Genomic DNA, 21,481 nt, shown 5'->3' on the forward strand with positions numbered 1-21,481 from the left:
GCATAAACTATTTTTTGATGTATTACATGTGGCTGTAAATGCAACCAGATGAGCAATGAATATGAAAGGGAATATAATGCCCAGTGTAAAATTTTAGCGAATAAATTGCCCTTGTTTTACCATATTACCTTTATGTCATATACAAATGTGCAAGTTTTCTGGGTGATTTTGCTAAGGTGCAGCTTATACAACGGTGTGACACCCGTGATGTGACCCGCGACTCTACAGCTGACTGTTAAACAGAAGAACTTAACCCTTGAACAGAAAGAAGTTGGCCACCCCTGCTTTTGATGCAATTAAAAACTAGTATTTTCATAATATTCAATGTATTTACTGAATCTAATGCAGATAGTTTATCCTCCCTAAAATGATTTCTTTGGAAAATTTTGTTCGCTGATAAATCACATGAGTTTACTTTGAAGTGAGTAAATAGAGATATGCGTGTACACTGGTGTAAGAAATTAAGAGAATTTGCAGACTTGGTCGAATATCTCTAGAACTACTGTACAGATTTTAATGAAATTTGATATGTACATACATTGATATAATACAAAACAAATAACCATTCAATAATTGTAATACACACGCATGATCGTGCGTAACACTCGTTGGAGTCGGAAGGTATGAAACAGCGGTTGCAGAATAAACAAAAAAATGGGTTAATAGATGGATTAATAGGAGGTATGGTCCCCTCTTACAGATATACAGGTCTCGCAGCCTGATTTCATACTTGAAATAAGGCAGTTGGTCCCACTCGTTCAGCAACTCTGTTTTCATTCCCTGGATGGTTCCCGGAGGGGGTTGCGAGTTGCAATTGCCCTCCCCAAAGTGTCCCAGACATGCTCTATAGGGTTGAGGTCTGGAGATCTGGCTGGCCAATCCATCCGGCGAATATCCTCTCTCTCTAGAAAATCGTCGAGCAGAAGAGCTCTATGTGGCCTCGCGTTATCGTCCATTAAAATGAACTCGGGGCCAACTGCACCCCTGAAAAGGCGAACATAGGGCTCCAAAACCTCATCCCTATACCTCACACCAGTCAAAGTGCCTCTTTCAGACATGGAGAGGTGTGCGGCCATCCAACATGATGCCAGGCCAGACCATTAAACCTCCTCCGCCATAATGGTCGATTTCGCGGACATTGGAGGGTAGGTAGCGGGTCCCTGGTTCTCTCCATATGAACGTACGGCGAGAATCGGTGCTTAGGCTGAACCGGGACTCATAAGTGAAGAGAACGGTCGCCCATTGATCTATACTCCAATCTCTATGCTCTCCGCACCATGATAAACGGATTCTCCTGTCCGTAGAAGTGAGCGAGACGCAAACAGCAGGTCTTCTTGCAAACAACCCTCTCTCATGAAGTCTTTTGGAAACAGTCACCCTTGATACACGGGTTCCTGTGGCTGCATATAAGTCACAAGAGAGCTGAGAAGCTGCAGCACTCCTGTTATGCCTCGCTATAATCGACAAATGGCGATCTTCTCTGGCCGTCGTGGCTCTTGGACGACCTTGCCCAGGCTTTCTCTCGATGGATCCGGTATCATGGAACTGTTTCCATAAGTTACACACGACGCTGGGCGTTAAATTGAACTCTCTACAAATCTGGACTTGAGATTGGCCTGCTTCTAGCCTCCCCACAATTCGCCACCTCATTCCATCATATAAACGTTGGTGGTTACTCATTTTTACTGTTGCAATTTGAAATTAACCGATTGCTGCAAAATAACACCAAGAAATTCGCCGAGGTGTGCTAGCGAACGAAATGCGTCTTAACTTACGCGCGCTTATAAAGCCTGTTTCTCTACTGGCTCCGCCTACACACACGTGTACGCTTACGTATTTGATGTACAAGATTTGCATTTTTGTCTAGAATCAGTGGTTTCACATTCAGTTCATTTCTTTTCATGAAATTCGATAAAATATGCAAATTCTCTTAATTTATTTCACCAGTGTATCTTAAGACAAATTATGAAGAAAGAGTAAAAATGAATTTAACAGAAATTCAAACTGTACGCCAAATGGTTTTCGCTTTATTTGATTGCCTATAAAATGATGCGGGTGTTTTCACAGAAAATTGGGAAGGAAGAAAATATAATGAATCACAGATGGAAAGCTGTGTTTGCGAACTCATTGCACTCGATCAAAATTTGTTGATAGGGGAATGGAAGAGATGATTCTATAATTAATGATCTCAAATCTTGCATTTAGAATCACATTTCAAAGTAAAGTTGCTATCCATTTTCAAGTGATTCATGAATACAGATTATCAATTCATTGTTTTCAATAGGACAATCCATTATTATCACACAGCTTTCTTTCTGAAATATTCGGGCATTGTATAAATAATATGAAATAGGATATAAATGAACAGCATGATTATACATATATAAAAAATTATAATATACAAAAGGACGGCATATGAGGATCACTACATCAGATTTATCGTGTCAACACAACCATTAAATACGTTCAACTTGGTTTCTAAAACCTCGCACAAAAACACTATGTATACACATGTATTTAAATATATATACACATTCACAACTCTATGGATTATTTTCTATCCCGTGTAGATTATCCTTCACTATAAGTTATCGTTTAATAAATATTGTACAGCAATCCTCACTAACAAAATGATAATACCTGCAGAGGATGCTTACACACACTGGGAAAGACTTAGATATATTGAATTTTAATAGTAAAAAAACTTATGAGGACTGGAAAACGAATCTGGGATAGCAAGTTAGTATTTGATAACTGAAAATTTAGTTGCTGTGCGAAATGAAGCTGTGATCTGAAAAAACTGTATCTGCTTTATTGGAGAAATGCATTCATACTTAGTAAGTAAAGAACTCCCAAGAGAAGTCTCTTTTCGAATTAGAAAACACAAAAAAGTAGTAGTCCGGGCAAGCGCGCCATCCTATACACCAGAGATAGGCATAGTAGCCTCCCTTAATGTCAGCAAAAAGCTGCATCTTTCTCTAGAAAAATATTGTTTTATGTATTAAATGAGACCCGAAAAAGGCTTGCGAAGAAACATTTAGTAAATTGTATATGATCATTGCTTATAATAAAAATAATTCGTAAATCAACTTTGCATAATATTATCAAGATAAATTTCAATCGAAAATATTTCAGAACTGACTAAATGACCGTAGGGGAGCAAGCTTTATCAAGATAAAGCGAGAAGCTATAAACCTCAAAAAATAGTCACATTTCTAAAGAAAGTGAGGTAATAAAATGCAGTCAAAAGTCGATACCATTTCGATATATCTCTACCAAGTTTACAGATTGAAACCGGTGTTTTGTTGCGTGTTTGGGATTTTAAAGCAGGCTTGGCCAATTAGCCAGCCAACTATTTTGGATACCCTATGGAATAAATGAAAATTCTGTTGGGATTTTGAAAAAAAACAAACTATTATATAAAAATGCATATGACAGTCAATAGACACTGCTATATTAATTAGAACAGGTTAGAAAAAAGGTAATTTATTCGTGTTACACGCATTTTATTTAGGATGTCAAAATCGTTCCCAATATGCGCGTGAACACCCTCTGTATATTGTAGCGTATATAATTTCATTATGTATTTTTTTTTATCTCGTTCATGTTACGGGATAGAAATATTGAATTTTATATTTTGTTAAATTAAAACCCTGAAAATGAAAAGGGCTGAGAAACATCATTGGTATAAGCACTTCATGTGAATGAAGGCAATTCAGTTTGAAGTATTACGGAAACAGACTTTTTTGGAAATCATCACAAGACATATCACAATATTTAATGAGAATTTGAACTTTATAGTTTTGACTTAGATAAATAGTGATAGAAAAATTAATTGAAAAACTAATTGCTTCGCATTTTTCTATGCTTTATTGCTTTTGAATAGATTTATGTATTTTTTTTTTAAAGCAACGCATATAATGGAAAAACTGAGAATGAAATTCCATTCACGTTTTGAGTTATTTAGTCATTAAAATCGATGGCTTCATATCTACAACAGCAAAGATCTCGGAAACACATTTTGTAGTATTTCCTTACCGAGAGAGAACACATTAACAACAGAAAATTTCTAAACACACTTCATACAGATTTTGTTTATGGCATAAATGCATCGTAAAATCACACATATCTTGATACATTCAGCAAAAAATGGAGATTATTACAGTTCAATAATATTGTGCTATATTGAAATTGTTACTCGGTCATGTATATAAAAAGGTTTTAGAAAATTTCATAGAAGGCACACAAAATGTGGGCTGTAATTGTTGGTCGTAAGCAATGCTTAATTGAATTCTAAATCACTTTATTTAAAAATAAAACAGATCTATCTCTTCTTTTGGAAGAAATTTCCCGATTAATTTTTTTCAGCATCAATTGGTGATCGTATTGTTTCCCAAAAAATTACAGAAATTTTCATTGGAATGGCAAGAAAAATACAATAATGCAAAATATTTTGCTTAGACTGCAGATATTCTTGTGGCAAATGCAGAAAAAAAAAATCACAATTTTTACTTGATGAATGTTAAAGTTGATTGTTAAAGTTATCGATTGAATGTAAATTTTAAGAAAAATATGGCAAAAGAATAGATGTATTTTTTGAAAATATGAAATCAAAAAATTCATTCTTCAATTTTCTTTCATAATATTTATTTGGCGTCCTCGAAATTAGTGATGTTTGCTATTCGAAAGAAAAAGGAACTTTTTTGACTGATATTTCTATTCAGAAAAATGGCAACACACAATCTACAATAGCAAAAACTTCACCAAAAATGAAAAGTTTCATATTTTTCAGCTGGAAGATGTTTTGTTATTTTGCCACGACCTCTGGCGCATAATAGTGGCGTTAATGTGTTTTCTTACGAGCGTAACGTATTTGTTTTTAGCTGCTTCGATTGACTGACTCGCTGAGCTAAAGCAAAGAATACAGTCTGACTGCTGCTGTTAGCGAGTTCAAACATGGAGGTCTTCTATCGACTTGCTAATGTTCCGCTTGTACTGTTTTCGTGATCTGCATAAAAAGAGAGAATTATTGTTGATGGAAATGAATTATTTTTTACCTTTTGAGTGAGATAATACCAGGGAAAGGCCAACGTGTTGTAGACCCAAAAGTGCAAAAAGGAACCTCGACTTAAACGCGTTTCGGAACTATATGAAGTTCCTTCATCAGTAGCAAAGAAAGAATAGTGAAAACACTCCTTGTAGCGGGAGTCTTCTACAACAACGAGTAACTCCCGCTATAAGGAGTGTTTTCACTATTCTTTCTTTGCTACTGATGAAGGAACTTCATATAGTTCCGAAACGCGTTTAGCCGAGGTTCCTTTTTGCAATTTTGGGTCTACACACGTTGGTCTTTCCCTGGTATAATCATTTTTGAGTCATTGAGAATACGTTTAAAAAATAAATTATGATTATACTATTATTTCATTGAAACTGAAAAGGAGTATTCAGCCAACCTTCGCCAGATTAAACCAATAGGTTCCAAACAGCAGATTAAACTCTATTTCACCTGAAATTTACTCCATCAAAATTATGGAATTTTCTTCCTTTACTTCGCTCTTCAAGTTATCCAACATTCAGTGGGTGCTGGAGCATCCACAGAATTTTTTGGAACAGGTTTGAGCACAACCAGAATTAAATCGTTAATGACAATTTCCTGCATAAAGCTCAATCTGAGCACCCACCGATCTAAAAACACTTCCGATGCCTTATGCGAACATGGCAGGAATTTACGTGAAGGACTAAAATTCGTTTTGTATAAAGCATAGAAAGCACGGTTAAACTCGGTTGTTGCAAAACCTAGGATATAACTTCAGTAAACGCAGACTAAGAGTGAAGTTATAAAAAAAAGGGAAATATCTTAGCAAGCATCCTACGCATTTCTATGCGGTTCACGCGCATGTCTTGGTTGGGGTAAACAAGCGTCCTACGCATTTCTAGTCATACCCAAAGTCTTCTATGCTTCTCAAAAGTTACGTAAGACTCCTATGCGTTTCTAGGCAAGCGTCCAGACATTTCTACTCCAAGTCTCCTACTCTTTTCTAAGGGGTAATTGAAGCGTGAAGACTTGTTTCCGATGCTGTAGTTGCCCCTGACAAAACGAAATCCGTGAGAATTTTCTTGCTAATCAACTTACCATTGTAAAGTTTCAAGATGGCTTCACAGATAAATTTGTACTGTCCCTACGAATGAAAAATAAATTGTCAAATACATCAACTATAATACATAGAAATATTTATTAAAATTTTTTTTTTTTATTTAGTTACTGATCTATGAGTCAATCGATGAGTATTTATTTGATGTCAGTAAGTAAAGTAAAAAATGGATCCTATTTTTGTAATATCTGTTATATATTGGTAAAATATTAGAGCAATTTTTGTCAAATTGATCCAAAGAAAAATTCAGTTTTAATTCTATTCAATTTCAAATTCTATTAAAATTAAGTTTAGATTCAGCTAAATTAAAGAGAAAAAAAAATCAACAAATGCTTACAACGGTCTGAACCATCATCATTCGTTGATCACGCATCGCCTGGACTAGTTCCAGCGGATAGACTGGATTATCTGACTCGATCAGGCACATTGCGGTTTCCATCAAGATGAAGACCCCCGTCCGACCCACTCCAGCACTGAAATTACGACAATAAACAATTAATTACTAATTAAAGTTTTGTATTAAAAAAAATAACATTCGTAAAACTTTCAATTAAAAAAGAAGGAAAAAAATTCAATTCTTGAAATAAATTTGAATAAATGAATTGCAAAGAAAATTAAGCAATTTTAAAAAGAAAGAGTTAAAATTATTATCCTATCACAAACTATTTATCACTAGTTTCTCTAGAGGAAAAAAAATTCCGTAAAATGATTCATTCCGTAAAAATGATCCGTTCCATCACTTCCCGGGGACGATATCACCTATTTTGCAAAACACTGGTCTAAAGACTGCTGCACACTACTCTCACATGACATGGTCCCACGTCACGTCAGAGTAGTGTGTATCAACCGCAGGTGTTATCCTTAGGCCTTACTTTCGGAACTCGGAAAGCTCTTCTTACAATCTGAAGCATTGTTTGAAACGGTTTGTCGGAACTCACATTTTTACTGCGTCTAATTTTTATAATCAATTTACGAATAGTGAATCGGATCGGTCTATCGCAGATCGGATAGTCAGGGTCTCACAGTATTGAAAGAATGTTTTGTTTTTTTCTAATAAGGTTGTGAAGTTCCAGGCAACCATACCTGCAATGTACAATGACCATTCCTCCAATGAGTTTCCGCCATTCCCGTAGCTGTTGTACAAAGTCGAGGAATTCGGTTGCATCATCCGGAACCCCATGATCAGGCCAAGCTACGTATTGTATTTGAATGATGTGACGCTCTTCGTCTTTCTATATGATTAAAAAAAAAATGACAATTATAAAATACAAAATTCTCCTTCGCGAAAAAATCCCGAAAGAAATAGCACTATATGTTAATAGTCCGCATTTTTTTTCAATGCCGTAATAAATTTTATTTTCGCTGCATTTAATTTTTATCGATATCTACACAACATAATAGACAAACCTTATTTTGTGATATTTTTACCTCTGCATTAGCTAACAGTAGATCTCTGGTGATGACAGCTTGTGTCGTCGTTTCATGGAAACAAGTGATTTGAATGCCGGAGTAAGTGACCATCTCGCACAGGTCCGGCCAGTACTTGTGGCACTTGACTCGGTTTCGCTCTTTCAGCGTCGTTACCATGACTATGATACAGCAGTTCTGCTCCCACACCATCTAAAAGCATAGTACTATTTGAATATACATGGACAATTTATTTTTCATCTACGATAAAGGGGTCATTCAAGTATTACGTCAGCATCAAGGGGAAGGGGGGTTTCGGATTTGCTGACTTCTGATGACAAGGGGGGGGAGGGGGAGGGGGTTTGAAGATTGCTTACGTCATCAACCACCCCTTTTTGAAGATATGAAATATTCTAAGCTGATGACGAAATTTTGCTGACAGGGGAGGGGGGGGGGTCAAAAATGGCTGAAAATCTGCTTACGTAATACTTGAATGGCCCCCAAAGCCGTGAAATACTACGTCTATGAATTCGGACGTGAGTGATTAACCACCCTCCAGCCGCGGGCAACGAGAGTATCGCGTTTCAAGTATGCTATAAAATTTATCGGAGTACGCTATTATCGCGGTATATATACATAGTGGATAATTATATATAGCGGTTTATTATATATACATAGCGGATAAATAAGTAGAAAGTCGGATTGAAATCTCGAATAGGCTGTAGTTAGTGATTGCACATATTGTTATTGCTATACTGGTTTGATAGAATGTTTTCAGTTTCATGTAAAACATTTAAAAAAAAAACTGCTTCCGTTTGTATTACATGTATATGGGAAAACTTATCCAATGAATGATCAACTCACCTGCCAAAAATCATCACACGTATGAGGTAAAGGTCCCTGAGCAGCTATGTACTCGTGTTGCAGATTCAAAGGCGGGATCGTCATCTGTAATATATTTTCTATTATTATAGTTCTTTTTAGTACATTAAATTTGTTAATTATCGAATGCAAATAATTATTATGGAATAAAAGAGGCCATGCGCGATACTCATTACATTATAACTCTCTCTCGACACACATCCTTATTCAATTTAATATTTATCCTCATAAAATCGAATACCCTAATTCAATTTACTTTGGTTTCCAAATTTTTCGTGCTTCAAGTATATCCTAGGAAATTGCGTAGAAGACGTGCGCTTCTTTTGAAATTGCGTATACGGGTTTCGTACTGGCTACTCAGAAATGCGTGGATGTCATGCATAAACCTAGGTATGTGCGTAAGAAATTTTCGTATGCCTAAAATTGGGTGAGAGATATACGCAGTACTTGTTATATACATAAGAAGTTTAAGCACTCTCCTTGACTAGGTGTAGAGAACTTGCCTGAAAATGCCTAAAATACGTGCACACTACTTCAAATGCGCATGAGCCTTGGTGTATCTAGAAATGTGTGTTAGGTATGCTCAAGTCTAGAAATGCGAGATAGGTGTGCTCAAGTCTAGAAATGTGTGTTAGGTGCACTGAAGCTTAGAAATGCCTGGGTGGTTTGCACATCCCTGGAAATCCACAGGAGGTGTACGAAACCCCTGGGAATGTATAAGAGGTTTGCTTATTTCTAAGAGTGCATAGAAGGTTTGTGTTCTTCTTGAAATGTGTAGGAGGCCTTTATATTTTCCGCAGGAATTGCACGTTTTTATTACTCTTTACTCGTTTTTCCCGCCATTCCTTATTATACTTCGCGTACTCTGAATGGCTCATCAAGTACCAATGTTTGGAAACCACTGCCCCGAGGAATAGTTAACGTATGAAGTAGACCGATGAGAGAGGATAATTAAAATGACGAAAAATAGAGCTTGCGTTTCAGTACAATTTTCCGATAACTACCTTCACAAAAGATGCATTGATGTAATCACCCGATTCCGATCCTGTCAGGGGTACACGGGACTCATCATCTGCAAAAAAAAAAAAAAGTAGCTTATAAATGTAAAGTCTAAATAGTAAATGATCATGTGTAAATTATCATATAACTTTTAAAAGTAATGAAAAGTGGAGAATCTTACACGGTAGGACGTCTTTGTATCTGTTCTTCTGACCATTCTCAGGAAGTTTCGCAACATCTACAGTGGCATCGGGATTCTTCTTGCTAAGTTTCTACAGCAAATAAAGTTGCGATTCGAAAATTTATCATATGTCTTATCGGTTTGTTCTAATATGAATTATAATACAATGTTTCTTCTTTTTTTTCCTTGTACCATAACTTTACCCACCTCAAAAGCTAACGAAACTGTTTTATCGTCTAAAGATTGCTGTAGAGCTGCTATAGACTCCTCAAGAGTGCTCAGTACCTGCGGATGATCCTTGATGTTTGGATCTTCAACCTCAGCTGTTTGCCCAACGGGATCGATCACGACAACTTTTTGACACCCCGTCGATTCTAAAGTATAAAATTTGTACCTTATAAATTTTAAATGGCTCATTTTCCCAGCCGAGAGAAAGATATACAGCAATATGTCGATATAATAGTCAATAATATAATAATGTCGATATAAGAGAGTAAATTGTGAATATACCACCGCACTCCCGGTCTAATGCACTTTTCGAGTAAGAGGTCATTCAAGTATGTGTTATATAAGCACACAGAATTTTTTGACCATTTTCGATCCTCTGCTCTTGTCAGCAGAAAAATTAAGTGTAAGCTGGGCCAAAGCTTTCTAGACTGGTGTTAGTCCCTATCTGGGAGACTTCGCTGACTCCCAGAGGAGTACGCAGGGGCATAGGGCCCTTCTCCCAAAACATTAAAAATAAAATATCTTTTTATTTTAATCAATTTTGTTAATTTATAAAATGCTTTCTGAAAGCTTGAAATTTAAAACTTATCTGGACGATTTATCCCTCCCCTGAACCTTCAATTCATTAATGCCCCCCCCCCAAAGGAGAGCTTGAAAACAATTCCCCCCCCCCTAAAATTTGCTGTCCCAAGAGATTGGCACTCACGAATGCAAATTTCTGCCCTCGTCTAGCCCATAATCTTTCGGAAAACGTATGTCTAGAAAACTGGTTGCTTCCTTCTGGTACTGCAGAAGGGGGAGATAAGGGGCCTTATTCCTCTGGTACTGCAAACACCAGAAGAATAAGGCTAGCCCCCCCCCCCAGCATGGTGCAACAATACAGGGTAATGAGCTCACATCTGTAGCGGACAGAGCCCGGGCCACGCCTGGTTTCACAGAAGGATAAGGCCTTCTAAGTTACATACATATCCTCGGAAATCACATAGATCATTTCACAATTTCATATTTTCATAACCTTTACGCAATCAATCATTCAATCCCGTCCCACCTTATCACAAAAAGTCATCAAATGGGGGAACACCCCCCCCCCCACATATACTTGAATGGCTCCCTAACGAACCGAAAAGTTTGAGGATTTTTGCGATTATTTTGTCAAAAATGTTTTAATCATACCCGCCTCCATTTTTGTGTTTTTGATCTCAAATCATCGAATTGGCGCAATTTCAGCATGATTTCAATCTACGGACGATGCTCAGAACGTACTCTGTTCGTAAGTCGAGGAGTGGTTACCATTAATATTAAAAATAATTAAATGTGATATTAAAATACAATCGATCATTACCTTCATCAGGAGATTTCGCATCGAATGTTATGAAATTGCTATCGTCATTGGAATGATTCGTGTAAGAAACCTACAAAAAGAGTTTGATTATATTATTGGGGATATATAATGTTGCTTATATAAAAAACACCATCATTTAATTTTATAAAAATTCATTAATCAGTGAGTTAGAGTGTTTTTGAACTACAAGTATATATATACTCTAGCATAGCATTTACGGGGTGTTTCACGAACAGTGTCCAAAATGTCACTATTCATTTTAAAATTCAAGTAAAATATGAAAAATTATTTACAAAAAAAGACAAGAGCCGAAAGTAAATGAACACTAGGGTACAGAAACTATGAGTCCTTGTGTATATTGGAATAGGGGAGGGGGGCATGTGAAAACATGGAACTCCAGTGTCACGAGCACGACACGCCAAGGACTAACTTTAGAGCATAATATTTGATCATTTTTGTCGCACCACGGTCATTTTCCGCATACGAGGGCTAATTAGACCGGGACCTACAATTTATTGCCGATTCCGAACGGCACCCTTGTTTTTTATACTCGTCGAGGGGTTGGTGCGCTACCCCCCACAATGCGGTAGCTACTTTTTCTGCGGTCATGTGGCTGTTTCTGTTGTAACCCTGTGTCAGGAAAGTTTTCTGACAAGGACGAGCCGGGTATCGAACTCGCGATACCTCTAAACATCCTTTGGTATTTTAGGCGAGTATCTTATCGACATGGTCTACCACGCCCTTACAACATAGCGAGTGAAATGATAGGCGGAGATAGACTTGGAAGTCTGGGGTGACGGGCACAATGATGATGATGATGTCAATTCATATATACCTATATACATTAGATCAGTCGACTCAACCTTTGACGCTGGGGGGGGGGGGGCAATACCCTCCACTCCGCCCCCGCATCTCCGCCCATGATCCATGATACCTAGCTGGAAGTACCTGCACCGATGCACATGCTTATTCTCATCGTTTAAAGCTAGTAGTTCTATATCTGGGACCATATGCCTCCCACCCCGTGGTCCTGGAATATTCTAAAGGAACCACGAGTGAAAATCAGATGACAAGTGGTGGAAGGGGGGGGGGGGTACGAAGAGTCGTGAAAAATAAAGCTTTCCAGTGAAATATGGTGGGAGAGAATGCGACTAGTTTCAGACTTCAGCAGAGTTGTTTGGTCTAACTCATGGGGACCCATGTGAGCATGACTCGGGGTCCTTCATATTGGTGCCTACACGATGAGATCTTGCATTATGATTTTCGAATATAAATATGTAAGCTGTTACTTCCAGTTAAGTATGGGGCTTTATCATGGAGCATCACTTTGCCGGGGAACCTATGATGTTGAGACGGCATTGCATAAAATCTAGCCCAGGGTAATGTTTCGGTAGGTTCGTTGGATCGTACCGTATTTTATGCGAACCGTTTTTTTCCACATAATTTGGCTCTTGGGAGGGTTGATCACCCCACCTTCTGGATCCGTGCCTTGCCCAGGGTACCAGAGATCGATCTTCTTTACAAAATTTTTGTCATTATAAATTTAGTTGCGATTAAATTTAATTCGATAAGTAGAAAGTGTCTCGCTCTTGGATGGGGAAGGAACGCTGGGTAAAACAGGAGACTACGAGAATAAAATATGGTCCAAAGGGGCCCATGGGATGAAAAAGGTTGATAACACTCGTTTAAAGCATAGAAAATCATAGTACCAATTTACATTAGCACAAGGCTCCCGATCTGTATCAACAACACTTCCCGCTCGCAATGACATACAGGGTGTCCCATAAATTCTAGTTTAAAAATTGAAGGAATTCGAAAATTTGAATGCGGTTGTACGCAAGGAAGTTATTCTCGCGAAGAAGAATTTTCCAACACGGAAAAAAATTAGTTTGAATTTTATCGATAGAGGGCACTACACGAAAGTGCTGCAGGAACCTTTCTCCAATCTCTTCTGTGTCTGAAACGTTCATTAAGCTTCAACCTGCGATTCATGGCAAAACAACTTCAACAATAATTAGTTCTTTATCCGCCAATGCCAGCATCACAATGAAAACCTTATGCAAGTAACCAGTAACAGGAAAATTTCTGAGCACGGGGTGACCACCGATAGATGCCGCCTTCATTTCCCACCCAACTCTATGGGTAGGAAATTGCCGTATGGTGATGACTGAAGTTAGGGTTATCAGACGTCCTCCTTTTTGATGTCATTTCAAGGTCCTTTTACGTTTCGGAAAATTCGCCTTTTTGTCTTCCTTTTCATGTTCCCGGAATTATTTTTCTTTTTTTCCCAGGAAAAAATTTTCCTCTTTTATATGTCAATGAAGAGAAACATATCTCTTCATTGACATGGGGGGGGGGGGTTTGTGGTTCTTTTTCCATTGACCAATAACCGTCGGAGTTGCCAGATTTTCTCCTGTTTTGCTTTTTTTATGTGGTTCTGTTTCAGAAAAGTGGTGAGGTCAGATGTAGTGGTCAGAAAAGCGATGCCATCTGTTGTGAAAATGAGGCGAAATGACATGAACTGACCAAAAGAGTGACGACTAAGACAGCAAGGGAGTGACCAAAACAGTGCGGAAGCATATGGCATTTGAGTGACTAAAATAGAGTTTGAACATGTAGCATTTGAATGGTAGTGTGCAAGCATATGAGTGCCAGAATCAGTGTGCAAGCATGTGAACGACTAAAAGAGTGACTAAGATAGTGTGTGAGCAGAGAAGTGACTAAATGTGAGTGACTTAGAAAGTGTGTGATCATGGGAGTGACCATAAGAGTGACTTAGAGTCACAAGTGTACTTTCAGGAAGGGGGGGGCGAGGTGGGAGGCCAAGCGGGTGGCGAATTCGAGGTAAGAGTTGTAAATAAAATTGGAGAAACTATATATTGGGACTATAATTGGAGAAGGACGACAAAAATCTTGTAGCCCATTGGCGGCAAAACCATAAATGCGCCTCAGGTTATAAATTAAAATTCTTCCAATAAAACCGAGGGATGCGCAAATTCTAATAATTGAAAATTTCTCGATTATATGAAAAAAAATTGTTTGTATTTTTACGTTCAATTATTTATTTTATGGATTCAACTCTAAGTCAATGAATATATCCAAGGATGATGACAATCTCCGCCATCTATACGAATTCAGGAAAGAAAGGAAGGAAATTCAACTGTCCTTGCGGGGAATCGAACCAATGCCCTCTCACTTGCAGGGTGAGCGCCCTAGACCAATAGACTGCAAATGCAACGAATCTCAGTCTTTCCTTAGAGCTCGTGGCCTAGGGCAACTCGGCAGGTGAGAGGACGTGGTTTCGATTCCCCGCAATAACAGTTGAATTTTCTTGCTTTCCTCAATTCATCTTCACATCAGAAAGCTCTTAAAAACCTTCTCAATGAATATATGTTGTTTAAATTTTCCAAGGTCCCATGAGACCTTGGGCAAATTCTTCACTTGTCCATGCGCCTTCAAGTTTACGTACGTTCACCCAAATTTTCAAGCCCCAGATCTCGTGATCATGATGCTTTCCTATGCACCCGAGGCCCCTGGTACGTGCCCAGTTAGGCCCATGCCTTAGTACAGCATTTTGCCTTTCGGACACTTTTGGTAAATCACGCCGTTATTTAAAACGAATGGCGTGATTCCTAAAACGCTTCATCCTAAAAAAAAAATCAAATGCTTTGTATGCCAAATATGATTTGATGACCAACCTCTAATGAAGGCACATTGGCACTTGGTGATATTAATATTTCTTGGTGCAAAGTCGAATCGGAAGTCCTTCCGTTTTGAACAATACTAATACTGTTGTTTGGTGCTGAAAGGCAGGATTTTCTTTCATCGTTATTACAATTGTTTGATTGCTGCGCATTTTGAGATGTCGATGAATCGACGACATTCAACTGGAAAAAAAATACATTCCAAATAAAATACATTGGAAATGAAAAGTAAAAAAAAAATCTCTATCAGCTTTTTCTTTTGTTTTATATATAAATAAGCAAAAATATTAATCAACATATGTATATAAAATATTTTCTTTGTATGTCTATATGTAATTGCATGTAGTCTTCATACAAATCTGCAATTTTAGACCGATCTTCACTGAATTTTACATGTATACCAAACAGGACCCGGCTTGAACGATAGGCTACTTCAAAATTTTGTCAGGTCTAGGTGAATGCCCAAAAAAATGGGGCAAAAAATCAGTCGGAAAACAATGGTTCGTGACCATCAACAATGACTTTTGAGTTGACCGTGGTTTTCTAACCATGCATTTCAGACGAGTTTATCAATTTACAATGGTTTGACACTTCTTCAATGCTCCCTGTATCATAAGAGCAGGAATCTGGGGGCTGTAAAAGGATAAAGATGGCACATGCGTCGGTCTGCTATATCCAATGGCTATAGGTGAGATAACCTTCGGTGACATCACGAGCTTCTCGCGGAGGCCTTAGATGGCTTTGCCTGTGTACGGAGAAATCCCGGGTAACGCCATGCGTTTTTTATAATGTCTCTTATACGGGGAAACTTAAGTTTGCTTCAGCTGAAATAGTAATTTGGCAACTGCTGTTATAGAAACATACTTCGAATTAGAAAAAATATCCAAATAATACGCCCGTTCAGATATGCCATCCATTTTACTAGGGCTAGTATATGTCGTGATTTATACAATTTAATTTTTTATACGTCTCCTACCCTGTCCTCTAACTTCCGGTAAGAAAGGTCGATGTCTTTTCTCTGCTCAGTGAAAAAAATTCCATATTTCTAAGTGAAATACAGTCGAATATCATCATAGCGAAAATCTCGTTTTAACGAACACTTTTTTAATCCCCCAAATAAGTTTACATAAGAACAATGCTAGGTAACCAGGAATTCCTTTATAACGAAATTTCGTTTTAACGAAGTGATTCCTCCGGTCTCTTGACGTTCGTTATTACGGGATCCGACTGTATTGCTGATTGAAAGTGTTAAGCTTACATCTAAGAAGTTAGAAAAGTTTTATTGAACTGAAACTGCAACAGATTGTTTCGAATCTTTTTCACGAGTTTGTCTCTTAACCCTTTCAGACCCTGAACACAAAAACAAGAAGGGAGGTTGCTTGTTCTCACTATAGATATTTATTCCCTAAACTCCGAAAGTTAAGCCCTGACTTGAAGGATTGTGCGTGTTCTGAGTTAGAAATATAGTGAACATGAACTCTCTGGGGGCTTTCATCAGAGGGCAACACTCAAAGTTGAACTTCGCGTGTTTTCAAGGTCCCTCCCAGAAAGTGAGATTCACATATTGTATACAAAAAATTTAGCAATAAAATTCTGGAAAAAAAATTGTGTGTGATTATAAATATACTCTGCATCACCTTGGTTGAAAAAATTTGAATTTTCCACTTGAAAATATGGAAATCTCTTTGTTGGCTTCAGGACAGACAGAAAGACAGCTCTGTATTCGAAATGAGAGGGCAGGGAAATCGTATAAGAATTGTTTGTATTTTATGACACACTTTCTTTCAAACCGAACACGGCCCTCTATTGGTTTTAGCCAATTTTAGCAATTGCCCCTGTGAAGGAGCCGGAAATTGTCGAAGAAAACTTTATTATACACAATCCAATGTACATAGGACCACATTGAATCTCATACACACAAAATATTACAGCACAACAAATTAAAAAACTAAAAAAAAAAAAAAATGAATACAAAAATACAAAAAAAATGCAAATACACAAAAACACTGAAGAAATACAAAAAACACAAAAAAAAAAAAAAACCAACAATGAAGAAATACGAAAATAATGAAGAAACGTTTCTGACACTGTAGATAGATAGATAGATAGAACCGCTCACAGCCCCGGACTGATGCAAAGCACCTTACTTCCGTTACCTCAAAAGAGGCAGAGTTGTGTCGGAAAAGTTTTTCTGACACTGTATTTTCCCCTCGTGATATTTTTGTATGGATGATTTTTGAAGCCCCCTAATCAATTTACTTTTGCTGCCTTTGTCGGTTCTATGTTACTCGTTATTTAATAAAATTAAAAGCATCTATTTCTGTGACAGAAACACCACACATTTCTCTCTGTCAAGGTATGCTGCATAATCTGCCATTAACATTTCGCTTAAATTATGAAATAACCTTTGATTCTTCTATTTTCGTCACGCCACTGACTAATGTTTATCGTTCGCGTCCATTACTCATTCCCACTGTAACCACACTGAAATAAATGATCTCACGTCATTATTAATGGCTTACAATCAGGCACAAAACAAATGGCCACCTTCATCTATTTCAATTAACGGCTGAAAAATCATCAGGTTGGAAACTGCCATCATAGCGTAACGAAACTAATAGATCATTCGGTATGAATAATAGAACAGTTGATAACATTTCTGACTGACATTAACAAGTTTGCTTATTCTTCTAGTTATTGATTATCGTTATTTAAAAAAGTAATTTTTAGTTTATATTTTACTAAGAAAAAATGTGAAATATATGATTGGAATACATGAAATATGAATAATTCTGCATTGGCTTTGATATTTTGTGAATTTTTCAAGTTAGGTCCGCTTTAGTACAGGTTGGGCCATAAATTCGTAAATAGTTGAAAAAATTCATAAAAATGAAATGAATCGGTATATTTGAATGCGGTTTGTAAAAAAGTTACCACGGGGGATTTTTTTTTGGTACAGGAAAAAAAATTAGCGTAAGTTTTTGTCGATAGAGGGTGGTGAAAGGAAGCAAATGATTGGAAATAAGCAAGTGAGAGTCACAAAATGCAGGGTGTACGATTGACGGCTCATTTCTGAATTTTCCTGTTATTGCCGCAAAATATGTTTTCCTTTGTGATGTTGAGATTGATGAATAAAGCAATATTAACGGGGTTTCCCCCCCACCCCAGCTACGAATGTTTACAAACGTTTCAGACGCAGAAGAAGTTGAAGAAAGGTTCAGGTTGGAAGATCTGTGATTTGCTGTTATGGAGCGAAGTCAATCGAAAAAAAATTCGATCTTACTCTTTTTTTTCTGTACTAAAAAATCCCTCTTCGTGAGAATAACTTTTTCACAAACCGCATTCGAATTTACCAACTGCTTCAATTTTCGCGAATTTTTAACCTATTTACGAATTTATGGTACATCCTGCATATTTCAAATACAAATACAAATACAACGCCACAACAGGCAAAATGCCCAACGAGGTGGCTGAGAAAAAGATGCCCATAAAAATATGGACGTCATATATTTCAAAAATACAGCAACCAAATTAAAAATGCAATTAACACAAATTACAAACAATATATACACATGATAAAATATTATACAATGCCCATAAAGAATACTTATTCTAAGAATGGATAGCTTCTCGATTTACCCCAACTTGTTTATCGTATTTCTTTTTAAACGTGTCAATTGTGTTACAATTTACTACCTCCGGGGGTAAGCTATTCCATTTATTGACAACCCTATTAGAGAAAAATTCCCTTCGACACCATAACCTTGCATTGTCCCTCACCAATCGATACTGGTGTCCCCTTGTAAAAGCAGTCGATTGGCGGTGTACTAAAAGTTCATGGTCCATCCTATCCATCCCATTGAAAATTTTGAACACTTCGATCATATCTCCTCGACATCTGCGTTCATCCAATGTAAACATATTCAAAAAATGAAGTCTCTCTTCATAACTCAAGCCCTGTGTGCCAACAAGGACACGCGTAGCTCTTCTCTGCACCCCTTCAACCAAGTCTATGTCCCTCTGTAGGTATGGTCTCCAAAACCTTACAGCATACTCCAGTCCAGGACGAACTAAGCCTCGAAAAAGCGGAAGAATGACTTTAGGAGAACGCGAAGAGACCTTTTTGAAAATGAGAAGTCATTCATTCATAAAGTATGTAAATGATAGGTTTAGAAAACGCTTCAAGAAAAACAGCAGTGATTTTTGAATCACGTTGCGTAGGACCAGTCTTTCAATCGTTCGTCAGCGGAACAGTGCCGGTTCGTGGGAATTTCCTGCCGGGCTCTACGAAACATTTCGCCGAATTCTTAAAGCAACTAACTACATGTTAAGGAAACTATTGTTGAGGGGGTGCGAATAATGCTTTTGAATCTTCTTAACCAACAGGGGAATCGAATGACAATTGCCGCGGCGATATATATCTCAGAAATAGTGCATAAATCACGTATAGATAGATAGAACCGCTCACAACCTTGGACTGATGCAAAGCAACTTACTTCTATTACCTCAAATGAAGCAGAGTTAAGTCGGGAAAAGTTAGCAAAAATTTATACCTTCCCCCCCCCCCTGCCCCGTGCTCGCAAATATCAAATCTCTCGCGTCGTTCTCCCCCATGAAGACGGCTATCACAGCTTGACTTGCTGTTCTACGCCCAATGCACTGTATTCAAAATGTAAGAAATATTCGGGAAAATACGCAGTTTGAATGAAATAGCAAATCAAAAACAACGGATTGGTCAGATAGTCATTGCATTTATTCAATTCAAATGTTACTTTCCATGCATTGATATACGAAGGGTATTCTCTTATCTTTGTTTGGTGATGATTATATTTATTTGCAAAACGCGCTTTTGTATTTTTGCCACATGCACAGTATCTTTAGGTGTTTCTTGCCCTCAAACAGATGCAATCGTGTTCACAGCGTATATCAAAAAAAGTCTCCTTACAGGGAACAGACAGACAGACCTTCAACACGATGCACAAACACAAATATTCAGGCATCAGCCATTCTCACTTTGAATGTGCATTCACTAGCAGTCTGTCCACGAAGACTGGGTTCGATTCGTGGCGGAGACTGGCAGACTTTTCTTTCCGAGTTCACCTCAAACATAAAAAATCCATATAAAAAGTCTTACCTTCATACATTTGGCTGAGAAAAATTCAAAAATCATCCCGTTCTCGACACTACTACTACTCAACCGTACATGCACCTCGTACAAATTCCTCTAAGGAATTTCTAGGGATTTGGTTCATGCCGTAATGTGCGTGTACGTGTTGTGAAACTAACCTTGCAGTTTCTTTCTATTTAAGTAAGGTTACCAACCGTCCTCCTTTAGATGGAGATGTCCTCCTTTTTGATGCCATTTCAAGCGTGCTCTTACATTTCGTAAAATTCACCCTTTTGTCCTTTTCAGGTTTCCGGAATTATTTTTTTTCTATGGAAATTTTTTTCCTCCACTTTGAAACATATTTCTTCATCGATATGAAAGGTTTTGTTTTTTTCCCCACATGCATTCAGCATAAGCCGTCGAAATTCCCAGATTTTTGCTCTTTAGCGATTCTGTTTTAGAGTTGGGAAAAATTATTCTTGAGGCCGGTTTTATTGGTAAGAATAGTGCCGCCATCTATTGGGGAAATTGAGATAATTGACATCAGTAAGAATGCGTGCGTAGGCGTCCTCCTCTCTCACTTTGCGAATCTGATAATCCTAGTTTGAGGTTTGTTTCGTGTAGTGCTGCCATCTGCCATCAGTTTTTCTAACTATGATTGAATAATTGTACCGTTGTGTAGGTCTGATGATCTCTCTGGCGAGACTTTTTTCAACGGGGAGATCAGCCAGGAGATAGAAGGCCTCCGTAGGCTGCTTGTGACGACGGTAAGTAGTCCATTTTCCCTGAAAATATTCAGGGGAAAAAATTTCCTGCTCCTGCCAGTATCATCGTGGTGAGGAAAAGGAATGATCGGGCTCAGAATTGGCGATTTCTATGCCCCACATCCAATCACTATGCGGTATTTGGGAGCCAATCATGAATATTCTACCCCAATAAGAAGAAAAGAAATGGGATGCTGTGTTTCAAAATGTGGCAAACGTGCTAGGTAGTCTGAATGACGTTTATGGCAAACACTTCAGAGGCCTTCTATCTCTACGAGGTGCTGGATCAGCTCGCATTTGCGCCTTGAAGTTGGGAACCACAGATGCGAGCCGATTTTCCCATTAAATAGTTAAAAAGCAATCTTGACAATGCTTTTTGTTGCCTCTAAAACTTACCGCCCCGAAACGTTTGCCTCCCGGGGTAGTTGCACCGTTTGCTCTCCAATATTTCATATTGGCTCTATTCGTGCTTTAACTACTTCTCCAGACTTTACTGCTGGAGATCCAGAGGAATTTTAGTAAAAAACTTTAAAATCCTTATCAATTCAAATTTTTTTCTTTAGAAATTCAAAGATCACGATATAAAGATTACCATTTTTGAAAATATTTGGAAACTTCCCAAAACTGGGAATGAATTAAATGTTGTTGTTTTTTTTCTTCTGGCAATGGTTTTTCTTGAAAAAAAGAAGAAAAAGTAAAGTCTTTTCCGTTATTT

The 21,481-nt window shown here is 37.7% G+C and overlaps 1 protein-coding gene across 2 annotated transcripts in view; it reads right to left on the bottom strand.

Annotated features, from left to right (window-relative positions):
- Positions 1-2,005: 2,005 nt before the first annotated feature.
- The window catches only part of LOC149078606 (tyrosine-protein phosphatase non-receptor type 3-like), a 37,004-nt gene continuing 17,528 nt past the window's right edge, over positions 2,006-21,481 (bottom strand). For both annotated transcript variants that reach the window (XM_089240720.1, XM_089240721.1), the window contains 11 exons: positions 14,890-15,078; positions 11,192-11,261; positions 9,829-9,995; positions 9,622-9,712; positions 9,446-9,513; positions 8,424-8,507; positions 7,581-7,772; positions 7,236-7,384; positions 6,490-6,625; positions 6,134-6,179; positions 2,006-5,008 (listed from right to left, as the gene is read on the bottom strand). In XM_089240720.1, coding sequence (XP_089096846.1) covers positions 4,968-5,008; positions 6,134-6,179; positions 6,490-6,625; positions 7,236-7,384; positions 7,581-7,772; positions 8,424-8,507; positions 9,446-9,513; positions 9,622-9,712; positions 9,829-9,995; positions 11,192-11,261; positions 14,890-15,078 — 1,233 coding nt within the window. In that variant the 3' untranslated portion in view covers positions 2,006-4,967. The remainder of the gene's footprint in view (positions 5,009-6,133; positions 6,180-6,489; positions 6,626-7,235; positions 7,385-7,580; positions 7,773-8,423; positions 8,508-9,445; positions 9,514-9,621; positions 9,713-9,828; positions 9,996-11,191; positions 11,262-14,889; positions 15,079-21,481) is intronic.

The sequence above is a fragment of the Pholcus phalangioides genome, unplaced genomic scaffold (genome assembly GCF_987345545.1).
Source record: "Pholcus phalangioides strain wild (caught in Gottingen) unplaced genomic scaffold, Ppha-v1.0 ptg000013l_1, whole genome shotgun sequence".
Classification (NCBI taxonomy): Eukaryota; Metazoa; Arthropoda; class Arachnida; order Araneae; family Pholcidae; genus Pholcus; species Pholcus phalangioides.